This window comes from Lycium ferocissimum, chromosome 9, assembly GCF_029784015.1.
Source record: "Lycium ferocissimum isolate CSIRO_LF1 chromosome 9, AGI_CSIRO_Lferr_CH_V1, whole genome shotgun sequence".
NCBI classification, from domain to species: Eukaryota; Viridiplantae; Streptophyta; class Magnoliopsida; order Solanales; family Solanaceae; genus Lycium; species Lycium ferocissimum.
Window position 1 is genome coordinate 34,072,866 of NC_081350.1, and position 12,145 is coordinate 34,085,010.

The 12,145-nt window shown below is 33.8% G+C and overlaps 3 protein-coding genes across 3 annotated transcripts; all 3 read right to left on the minus strand.

Moving 5' to 3' along the window:
• Nucleotides 1-2,955: 2,955 nt before the first annotated feature.
• On the minus strand, nucleotides 2,956-3,635 carry LOC132031831 (lipid transfer protein EARLI 1-like). Its single transcript, XM_059421724.1, has 2 exons — nucleotides 3,632-3,635; nucleotides 2,956-3,474 (listed from the first exon to the last, which is right to left on the minus strand). Exons 1-2 carry the CDS (start codon nucleotides 3,633-3,635, stop codon nucleotides 3,119-3,121), a joined length of 360 nt encoding a protein of 119 aa, XP_059277707.1. The 3' UTR covers nucleotides 2,956-3,118.
• A 2,257-nt stretch (nucleotides 3,636-5,892) lies between these two features.
• Nucleotides 5,893-6,546, minus strand: LOC132069438 (14 kDa proline-rich protein DC2.15-like). Its single transcript, XM_059462781.1, has one exon. It carries the CDS (start codon nucleotides 6,496-6,498, stop codon nucleotides 6,088-6,090), a length of 411 nt encoding a protein of 136 aa, XP_059318764.1. The 5' UTR covers nucleotides 6,499-6,546; the 3' UTR covers nucleotides 5,893-6,087.
• Nucleotides 6,547-9,873: 3,327 nt separating this feature from the next.
• LOC132069439 (14 kDa proline-rich protein DC2.15-like) lies at nucleotides 9,874-10,552 on the minus strand. Its single transcript, XM_059462782.1, has one exon. The coding sequence runs from the start codon at nucleotides 10,478-10,480 to the stop codon at nucleotides 10,070-10,072; it is 411 nt and encodes a 136-aa protein (XP_059318765.1). The 5' UTR covers nucleotides 10,481-10,552; the 3' UTR covers nucleotides 9,874-10,069.
• Between the last annotated feature and the right edge of the window lie 1,593 nt (nucleotides 10,553-12,145).

Below are 12,145 nucleotides of genomic sequence, written 5' to 3' on the forward strand. Positions count from 1 at the left end.
TTATTCTTTTTGTACACTTTTTCTAACAAATAAAAACTCTTAATATTCTTTTAAATATTAAGCTATTTCACTACTAAATGAACATGAATTATCGATGGAAAGTTAAACAGTAAAATTCGTCGACAATTCTATTTAACGACGGAGTAGTAACAAATTATAAAATAAAATAAAAAATCTTAACTACGAACAATTAGCGACAGATTAACGAATAAGCTAATAACTACAAAATAAATACTACTATGACATTTATCAATTTTGCTAATTCGATTTTTACTTCATGAACATCACCTTTTACTATTAATATGAAACTGGGGAAGCAATGAAAGTAACGAAGAAAAAGAAGGACACGAAATGGCAAACGAAAGAGCAAATGAAAAATAAAGACAAAACTCACCAAAAGATTCATACAGTTGCGTCTGGTTCTGTTCCTTTGGGACAAGCATTCAGTTTTGCGTTTTTTTCTTTGCCCTCTTCTTGCGTCGGTTCATAAGTCTTTTAACAAAAAAACTCACATTCTCCTTTAATATGTCATGAACAATGGCAAATTATTTTGTGATTAGGCTATAGAAGAGAAAAGTAAAGAAATTCTCACCAAAAACTATTACCGAGACACGATTAATAATTAAAACTTATCATCTTTAGATACAGGAAAATCCGAATTCAAGATTGCCTGCAAAAGCTAAAACACTGAGATTATCAATCAAGCAAACGGATTTTTTTTTTTGGTGCCGAAAAATTGTACACAACAAAAAAGCACTTAAAATCTTAAAATTCTCTCTTTTTACAATAAAAACCTGTGCTAATACAAACAATGAATCCATTCTATAGATTTGAAAAAGGATATTCAACAGCCTTACCTAGCTGATCTTCATTTTTTTCTTTCCACTTTCCTATAAAATCCGAAAGCGTAGCGTTCCTTCAAAGTGGATAGATTACACTTAAAATCTACTAAGTAGACTATTACAGTAGTCATTCAAGTGAAATTATTTAGAAAATTAATGATGGACTTTTGGGGCTTCCAAAACTACCTCTCATGCACGATGTCAAGATTAGTTATAACTTATAACTGCTGCTAGTATTAATTTCCTTTGCTTATAATTCTCTGACATTTAACTGTTATAACCGTTGCTAGTTAGTAGCAGAAATTAACCAAAAATACAATAAAAATGAGAAAAATGCCAAAAGAAAAAGGAAAAAGATAAATACGAAAATCTTTGCCGTAGAGAGGTGTTACATCACCTTATCTACGTAAAGTTTTATGTATATAATATAGATATAGGTTAGAGTAAATTCCTCAAATGGTCATGAACTTCAAAAAAAATCCTATTAAAGTAACTTTTGATATTTTTTTATCAATAAGGTCATCAAACTATTCCCTAATTTCCAATAAAGTAAAACAATCCATTTTTGGACATAATCCCCTTAACCCATTTTTAAATTACAAAATTCATTATCTAGGCACAATTTTTCGATACTTCGAAATTCTTGTTCAAATAATATTTCATGTTTTAATAATAAAAAATCAAAGTATTATTTCAAGTTATTATAAGAATAAAACAATATCACAATTCAAACTTTAAGTATGCTATCAGATTTTCTTTGTTATATCAACTTCTTTTGAACTATTTTAATATTTTTCTATTGCTCAAAGCAGGAAGTTAAATATTTTACTGAATGAAAGCGCTTGGACATAATTGAAAGACATGAGACGTTATATAGATGCATGATGCATGTATAATATTTGGATAAATTTTCTCAAAGAAAAATCGTGTTGGATAACTACTTCGTAAAAATGAAAACATTTTTACAATTAGTTGTATATATGCTTTCTAAAAATATAAAATATTCATATTAATTGTAATCCACTTATTTGTAGTAGTTAGATAAAATCAAAATATTACAAGTTCATCTCCAAGAAAATAAAAATAGTAAATATTTTTTTTTATAATAAAAAATTTTATATATCAGGAAAAATTATTTATAATCAATTAAAATATCTATAATTAAGCGTCGTGCTTAATTCTACGATCATTCAACTATATCCTTTTATTTTCTACTTTAGACACAATTTTGCAATATTCTAAAAATTTTGTTTGAATCAATATTTTTCACATTTTGAAAATAAAATAAAACTATTCAATTGGGTTATATAATTTAAAAATAAGTCAATGGGTCTCATGTCCAAAAATGGAATGTTTTACGTTTTTGGAAATATGATATAGTTTGATGACCTTATCATTCAAAAAAAAAAATTCAAAAGTTTACTTTAGTAGAGACTTTTTAAAGTTTAATGACCATCTGAGGAATTTACTCATATAGGTTATATTGGATCTTTTGTATACATTTGATTAGTGAGAATCTTCCTATTTTAACATTTGTTCAATAATTCAAATTTGTTACAGACACCCCTTACTGGAGAACAAAACATGAAAACAGAGGTTTTTTTGTTGTGATTTTTCATATAGAATTTGATTTCTCACAGTTATGATTTTCTGGCAGTGGTTTGTTATTTTGTCTTAGTGGTAGACTTCTTGCGGCTGTTAAGTGTTACTCCATCTGATATGGACTAGAATGAGCAGGTAACACAAGTGTTCGATATATGTCCTAAGAGAAAGTCGTGCCCAAACGAACAAAAGTATGTAATCCTTCATTTCCGAGAGCCAAACTATATGAACTTTGATCAATATTTAAAAAAAAATATATGTTTCACCACATTGATATGAGAAGACTTGCAACTTATAGTACTTTTAGTTTTTTGAACATCTAAACATTAATTTAAAGTGTTTAATTAATCTAATCCAATTTAGCTTCCAACACTAGTCAAATTGACTCTCGAGAAGCAGAACGTGACAGCTATTTTGGGACAGAGGAAGTAAATCATATAAGCAGAGAGGCTTACAAACTGCACGAAAGTGATATTGAAAAATATCTATTTCCAGAGGGAGCACACAATTGTCCATACAAGAGCCCTTTCCAATAATGACAATCCTAAACACATTACAACTTTGCACCTAACAAGAAGTTTAGTGCAAGCAGCTAAATTGAACATCAGAAACTGCTAAACAAATGAATATAAAAAACCAGATTCAGAGACAAAAAAAAAAAATTATAGAATCATTTAGGGACAAGTAAAGCCCTGTGGAGCCTTCTTGCTGCAAACATTAAGAAGTAAGTTAAGGGAAATAGGGAGATTAAGGTTGATTCCCAAAATGTTAGCCTTAAGTGCAGTGCAAAGGCAAACAGCAGCCTCCAAGTCGACAAGATTTTCTATAAGACTGCAGCATGGTTTTACTGGTGGAGTTCCAAGTGTTACATTCAACAAACCATTAAGCACATTAGCACAAACACCTAATTTTAATGCATCAGTTGGGCATTTGCCTTCTTTCAAAGGAGGAGGGGGGCACGGCTTTGGGGTTGGCTTTGGCTTTGGCTTTGGTTTTGGTTTAGGTTTAGGTTTAGGAACAGGGCAAGTGACTTAGCCATATTGGACTCTAAAATTTGCTAGCTAAAGGGATAGTAATAGAGAAATGTGTTGAATTGTGATGATGAAGAATTAAAAGGATGGTTGGCTTTTATAGGCTGCGTGCCTAAGGATGGAAGATCAAAAGAATGATGAGAAAACATTCTTAACCCATGTGTGTAAACCTGGAATTGTAGCTGGCTAGAAGCATATTAAATTATTAATTAATCTGGTAGATCTTGGAGGTATGTGAAGAAGGAATTAATACAGGGGTGCCATGTTCCTTGTTTAGTTCCAACCTAGAATTCTATTGTTTTATTTCGTTCCTCTATCAAAAATATTCTATATACTGATGGTGCATTCCTAAGGCTCGTCGGTAATGTTTCCGATGAATTTCCCAATGAAAATCCCTTACCGACGACTCAAATTACGATGGAACATCCAAATAGTCAAGTACAGGGGATAATTAGGATAAAAAATAGTTTAGGCGTACACTTAGTAAAAGGTTTCAAGTTCAGGGAGGTGCAGAGATATTTTGCTTATTTTCTAGGTTACTAGTTGATTACACTTTAGATAATTATTCGTATTTCACTTTAAATGACTTGACAATATAAATTAAAGATTTAAATTTGAACCCCAAACATGGCAGAAAATCTCCTTGTACTAAAATGCTAGCTAGAGTGTTACTCAAAAGGAAAGCAAAGGCTGTGTGACTGTGTGAGCAAACTTTGACAAGTTCCACAGCCACTAAGGGGTGTTCTGGGATGGATGAGACCCTTCTATCCTTAACTAGAGGTCTCGAATTTGAGTCCTGAGAGTGGCGAAATTCCTAGCTGGGTGTGTTGCCCCATGTATCCCCTCTATGCAGCGATTCTAAATTAATCGATCTAGTGAATTCCATATACTAGATGATTATAACATAAAAGGACAAGCAAGTCGTGCGTCCAGGGAAATGTGAAGCCCTGGCGGTTTAGCTTAAATTGGATTTCTAATTCGGTCTTGGCATACTATAACTGTAGTTTAATAATCTAGTCACGGGCTAAACAAGAACCTAGCAAGTGGGCTTCACTGGAATTTTAATTAGATTAAGAATATTCTTCTCGTGAATTTTGTCATATATCCCCACGTCAAATTATTGATATTTTCTTGTGTTTATACTGACTAAACTGCTCTTGTTAATTTGTTAAAATATTTCAAGTGGAATCATCTTTTTGTACCAAGTATAATTTAGATGATCCGAGCTTCATTTTGGTTGGATTTAATTTGGAAATTGTTTTCTAATTCCCAATTTATTTTGCATTTAGACTTGTAACTCTAGTTAATAGTAATAGAGAATTGGTCTGTCTCAGAGGAACTGGTTTTGCTCCTAAAACCATCAGAACATACTATTTCACTACTAAATTGATGTCCCGGAAGAAAATCCTTTCTTAGTCCCAACACAATTAGCTTTTAAATAATTATACAAAGAAACTGATTACCTTGACTATATACTTCATTCTATTCTAAAAAAGTTAATGTAATTGAACCTACATCCTACAAGTTGCCTCGGAAATAAGAAATATGACTATACTTCATTCTATTCTGAAAAAGTTAATGTAATTGAACCAACATTCTACAAGTCGGAAATAAGGAATTCGACTAAGTGCTACCAATGAATGTAACCGTAGCACTTATGTGTGAGTATACTTGTAGTATTTCTCATCATAAAATTTATAAAAAAGGCAAAACGAAGAAGTTCAAAATTGGAACTTTATCATAGCATACAATCTTGAGATACTTCACCTGTTACTTACTACTGAAATAGTACGTAATATATTTTTATCTTGAGACTAATTTATGACTAAGGCATTAGTTGTATGCATTTTAAATTCCATGTTAATAATACATTGATCAACAATAACTATCCTATGAAATTCAATTTTCAATTTTGTCACAGACGATACTTACTGGAGAATACAAAACAAAGCTTTTTTTTTTTGGGTGATTTTTCATATAGAATTCAATGTCACTTTTCATTTTTTCCATTTTGATCTGCTTTCCTAAAGCAAATGGATTTACTGAGGTAGTAAACTACTTCCTTTATGTTTTATCCTTTAAGCAGTTATTTAGATTTAGAATGTTTTTCGTCCTCTTTCCATCTCGTATTTCCTTATCGTTCTACTAATATGGGAAAAAATTCAGAGAAGTTTGTAAACTTGGATGAATGCTACATGCATTTTTCCTTTCAATTATAATTCTCTACTAGTATTTCTGCTATTTAGGCGTAGTTGTAGTGGTTGTCATCTGATACGGACTAGAATGAGCAGGTTAGATTTAAAAGCCGTCAACAAGGTGTTCAATATGTCCTGTGAGATTTAAGAAGGAAAAATCGTGCCCAAACAAACCAAAATATGTACATTATAAGCAGGGAGGCTAACAAACTGGACCAAAGGGATACTAATAAAAACATATTTATTTCCAAAGGGCACATAAACAGTTGTCTTTCCAACCATTAGCAATCCGAAACAAATCACAACCTTGCACCTAACGAGAAGTTTAGCGCAGGAGATAAATACAACATCACAAACTGCTACAGAAATGAATATTAAAAACGAACTTCAGAAACAAAAAAGAAATTAGAGAATCGTCTAGGGACAAGCGAAGCCCTTTGGAGCCTTCTTACTGCAAACATTGAGAAGTAAGTTAAGGGAAATAGGGAGATTAAGGTTGATTCCCAAAATATTAGCCTTAAGTGCAGTGCAAAGGCAGACAGCAGCCTCCAAGTCTACAAGATTTTCAATAAGACTGCAGCATGGTGTCACAGGTGGAGTTCCAAGTGTTACATTCAACAAACCGTTAAGCACGTTAGCACAAACACCTAATTTTAGGGCATCAGTTGGGCATTTGCCTTCTTTTGAAGAAGGAGGGGGACACGGCTTTGGCGTTGGCTTTGGCTTTGGCTTTGGTTTTGGTTTAGGGCCATGGCAAGTGTTGCATGCACTCACCACAGTGAAGAAAAGGATATTGAATAGAAGAAATAGGGCAAGTGACTTAGCCATATTGGACTCTAAAATTTGCCAGCTAAAGGGGATAGTCTTAGAGAAATGATGATGAAGAATTAAAAGGATGGTCGGCTTTTATAGGCTGCATGCATAAGGATGGAGCCATCAAAAGATTGATGAGAAAACATTCTTAACCTATGTGTGTAAACCTGGAATTGTAGCTGGCAAGAAGCATATTAATTTATCTGGTAGATCTTGGAGGTATGTGAAGATGGAATACAGGGGTGCCATGTTCCTTGTTTAGTTCCAACCTAGAATTCTATTGTTTTATTTCGTTCCTCTATCAAAATATTCTATATACTGATGGTGCATTCCTCAGGCTCGTCGGTAATGTTTCCGATGAATTTCCCAATGAAAATACCTTACCGGCGACTCAAATTACGATGGAACATCCAAATAGTCAAGTACAGGGGATAATTAGGATCAAAGATAGTTTAGGGGTGTGTTCGGTATGGAGGGAAATGTGTTCCTGAAAAATAAGTGAATTTTTACTTATTTTCTCGTGTTCGTTTGGGTAGTGGAAAATAAATAAATTTCTTATTTATTTTCTCATGTTCGTTTGGTTGGTAGAAAACATTTTCCGGAATAGTCAAGTACAGGGGCAAAAAAAGTTAAAAAAATTTTAAACGTTACTTTTTTTTTGGATTTTTACACCACCCACCCCCAACACCCCACCACCCCCTCCAAAATTTTTAATTTTTAACCACGCAAACTTTTAATTTTTATAAATTTTTAATAAATATAAAATTAAATAGGAAGTAGAAAATTCGGACGGGGTAGGGGGTGTGTCCGCGGGTAGGTGTAGAGAATCAAAAAAGAAAACTTTCCAAAACTTTAAAAAAATTTAATTTTTTGGAGGGGGTGGTGGGGTGTCGGGAGGGGGGTGGGTGGGGTGAACAAATAAAAAAAGAAACTTTTTAAAAAAAAGAAAAAAAATTGGGGGCGGGGGGGGGGGGGGGGGGGGGGGAGGGGGAAGGGGTGGGAGAAGGGATGTGTTGGTGTAGAAAACGCAGATGAAACATTTTGGGTGCGGGGTGTGGGCGTTGCATAGGTTGCGGGAGTGGTTGGGGTTGGGTTGGGTAGGGCGTGTGTGGTGCATGGGTTGTAGGAGTGGTTGGGGTTTAGTAGTTGAGGTGTGGGGGGTGGGTGGTGCAAAAAACCAAAAACAAAAAAAATTCACAACTTTTTTTTCAAAACAAAATTAATTTTTTTTTGGGGGGGGGGGGGGGGGGTGTTGGGTCGTGGGGTGGGGTGGGGGTGCGGTGGTGGGAGTGGGTTGTGTGGTGCTAGGGTGGTTGGTGGAATGCACTTGTGGACTTGTTTTCTCTACTTTTATTAGGGAAGTCATTTTTCCCATTTTTGAGGAACTTATTTTCCTAAACAAAATATTTTCCAAAATTTTTGGCTAAATGAACGTGAGAAAATAAAAAAATATTTTTCGGAAAATATTTTCCTCCATAACCGAACACACCTAGGTGTACAGTGAGTAAAAGGTTTCAAGTTCAGGGAGGTCAGTGATATTTTGCGTATTTTCTAGGTTAGTAGTTGATTACACTTTTATATAACTACTTGTATTTCACTTTAAATGACTTGACAATATTAATTAAAGATTTAAATTTGAACCCCAAACATGGCAGAAAATCTCCTTGTACTAGAATGCTAGCTAGAGTGTTATTCAAAAGGAAAGCAATGTGACTGTGTGAGCAAACTTTGACAAGTTCCACAACCACCAAGAGGTGTTCTGGGATGGATGAAATCCTTCTATCCTTGACTAGAAGTCTCGAATTTGCGTCCTGAGAATGACGAAATTCCTAGCAGGGTGTCCTGCCCCATGTATCCCCTCTATGCAGCGATTCTAAATTAATCGAGCTAGTGAATTCCAAATACCAGATGATTATGAAATAAAAGGACAAGGAAGTCGTGCGTGTCAGGGAAACGTGAAGCCCTGGCGATTTAGCTTAAATTGGATTTCTATTTCGGTCTTGGCATATACCATAACTGTAGTTTAATAATCTAGTCACAGGCTAAACAAGAACCTAGCAAGTGGGTTTCACTGGAATTTTAATTAGATTAAGAATATTCTTCTCGTGAATTTTGTTAAATATCCCCACATCAAATTAGTGATATTTCCTTGTGTTTATACTCACTAAACTACTCTTGTTAATTTGTTAAAATATTTCTAGTGGAACCATCTTTTTGTACCAAGTATAATTTAGATGATGCGAGCTTCATTTTGGTTGGATTTAATTTGGAAATTGTCTTCTAATTCACAATTTATTTTGCATTTAGACTTGTAACTCTTGTTAATAGTAACAGAGAATTGGTCTGCCTCAGAGGAGCTGGTTTTGCTCCTAAAACCATCAGAACATACTATTTCACTACTAAATTGATGTCCCGGAAGAAAATCCTTTCTTAGTCCCAACACAATCAGTTTTTAAATGATTATACAGAGAAACTGATTACTTTAACTATATACTTCATTCTATTCTGAAAAAGTTAACGTAATTGAACCTCTACAAGTTGCCTTGGAAATAAGGAATTCGACTAAGTGCTACCAATGAATGTAACCGTAACACTTATGCGTGAGTATACTTGTAGTAATTCTCATCATAAAATTTATTATTAAAAAAAAAAAAAAAAAAAAAAAAAAAAAAAAAAAAGAGAAGAAGAAGTTCAAAAATTGGAACTTTATCATAGCATACAATCTCGAGATACTTCATTTGTTACTTACTAGTGAAATAGTACGTGATACTCTATATTTTAATCTTGAGACTAATTTATGACTAGGGCATTAGTTGTATGCATTTTAAAGTCCATGCTAATAATACTTTGATCTACCATAACTTTCCTATGAAATTCAATTTTCATTTTTGTTACAAACAATACTTACTGGAGAATACAAAACAGAGCTTTTTATTGGTGATTTTCATATAGAATAGAATTGGATGTCACTTTTCATTTTTTCTGTATTGATCTGCTTTCCTAAAGCAGGTGGATTTACTGAGGTAATAAACTAGTTCCTTTATGTTTTATCCTTTAAGCAGTTATTTAGATTTAGAATGTTTTTTCATCTTCCCATCTCATATTTCCTTATCGTTCTACTAATATGGGAAAAAAAATCACACAAGTTTATAAACTTGGATGAATGGTACATGCTTTTTTCCTCTGAATTATAATTCTCTAGCAGTATTTCTGCTATTTAGGCGTAGTTGTAGTGGTTGTCATCTGATATGGACTAGAATGAGCAGGTTAGATTTAAAAGCTGTCAACAGGGTGTTTAATATGCCTGTGAGATTTAAGAAGGAAAAATCGTGTCCAAACGAACCAAAAAATGTACATTATAAGTAGAGAGGCAAACAAACTAGACGAAAGTGATACTAATAGAAATATATTTATTTCCAAAGGGCACATAAACAGTCGTCTTTCCGACCATTAGCAATCCGAAACAAATCACAACCTTGCACCTAACGAGAAGTTTAGTGCAGGAGATAAATACAACATCACAAACTGCTACAGAAATGAATATTAAAAACGAACTTCAGAAACAAAAAAGAAATTAGAGAATCGTCTAGGGACAAGTGAAGCCCTTTGGAGCCTTCTTACTGCAAACATTGAGAAGTAAGTTAAGGGAAATAGGGAGATTAAGGTTGATTCCCAAAATATTAGCCTTAAGTGCAGTGCAAAGGCAGACAGCAGCCTCCAAGTCTACAAGATTTTCTATAAGACTGCAGCATGGTTTCACGGGTGGAGTTCCAAGTGTTACATTCAACAAACCGTTAAGCACGTTAGCACAAACACCTAATTTTAGGGCATCAGTTGGGCATTTGCCTTCTTTTGAAGGAGGAGGGGGACATGGCTTTGGCGTTGGCTTTGGCTTTGGCTTTGGTTTTGGTTTAGGGCCAGGGCAAGTGTTGCATGCACTCACCACAGTGAAGAAAAGGATATTGAATAAAAGAAAGAGGGCAAGTGACTTAGCCATCTTGCAAGAATATTTAATTTGCTAGCTAAAGAGAAATTAGAGAAATGTATTGAATGATGATGGTGATGAAGAATGTATCATATGGTTGGCTTTTATAGGCTACATGCATAAGGAGGGAGATTAAAAGAATGATGAGAAAACAATCTTAGCCCATGTGTATAAACCTGGAATTTTTGCTGGCAAGAAGCATATTAATTAATCTGGGATCTTGGAGGTATATGTGAAGATGGAATTAATACAGGTCGACATGTTCCTCATCTAGTTCCAACCTATTAATATTACAAACAACGACAACACACCCAGCGTAGTCCCACAAGTGCGGTTTAGAGTGTTCGCAGTCCTTACCCCTACCTTGGGAGGTAGAGACGTTGTTTCTGATAGACCCTCGACTCAAACTTAATAATATCATTGTTTTATTTTATCCCTCTATCAATGTATTTTATATACTGACGGTGTAAAACATATTAATATGAGTGGAGTTTATAGTAGGAGGTTATCTTATTTTCTAATTGACTAGTCAATTGCACTTAGATAATTACTTGTATTTCACTTTAAATGACTTGAAGTGTAAATTAAGAATTTATATTTGGACCCCAAACATGACAAAATCTCCTCACTAGAATGCTAGCTAAACTAGTGTTACTCAAAAGGAAAGCAAAGTCAGTGCGACTGTGTGAGCAAACTTTGACAAGTTCCACGACCACCAAGGGGTATTGTGAGTTTAGTGAGATCCTTCTATCCTCAACTAAGGTCTCGTGTTCGAATCCTGAGAATAGAGAAATTTCTAGTACTGGGCGCTTCCTCTTTTATGTGCCCTATGCGACGAATCTGAACTAATTTAGCTAGCCACAAGTTCAGGGAGATATGAACCCCTGGTCAATTATTGGATTTCTAATTCGGTCTTGGCGCGGCATACTATAGTTCAATAATCTAGTCACGGGCGACACAAGAACCTAACAAGTGAGCTTCGCCAGAATTTTAATTATATTAAGAATATTCTTCCCATGAATATTGCCAAAGAACCCCAGCTCAAATTAGTGATGTTTTCTTGTGTTTATACTGAATAAACTACTATTGTTAAATTGTTAAAATATTTCTAGTGGAACCATCTCTTTGTACCAAGTATAATTTAGAAGATGCGAGCTTGATTCTGGTTGGATTTAATTTGGAGATTGTCTTTTAGTTCACAATCTATTTTTCATTTAGACTTTTAACTCTTGTTAATTAATAGTAATAAATAATAAGTTCTCTTGCGCTCAAGCAAAAGAAGAAGCTCGGCTATTTCCCTTCTATTCTGAAAAATTGACCTAATTGAATCTACATTCTACAATTTGCTTTCAAAATAAGGAATTCGATTAAGTGCTACCAGTGAATGCAATTATAGCACATATGTGTGAGTATTTGAAGTATTTCTCATCATAAATTTTGTAAAAAGAAAAAAAAAATAGAAGAAGTTTACTTGTTGGAACTTTGTATAGTAGCATACAAATTACAAACTTGATATACCTCATGTGTTGCTAGCAAAATACTCCTAGTAATTTGTTTGTCTTCAAACTAATTTATGACAAAGATATTAGTTGTATTTGTTTTAAAGTGTATACTAATAAATAATACTTTGAAGTTTGATCTACCATAAATATATTAAAAAGTTAAAGTTAGCTCATA

Excerpts from the sequence above, each read along its gene's own strand:
- LOC132069438 (XM_059462781.1), bottom strand. The coding sequence starts at position 6,498 with ATGGCTAAGTCACTTGCCCTATTTCTTCTATTCAATATCCTTTTCTTC.
- LOC132069439 (XM_059462782.1), bottom strand. The coding sequence starts at position 10,480 with ATGGCTAAGTCACTTGCCCTCTTTCTTTTATTCAATATCCTTTTCTTC.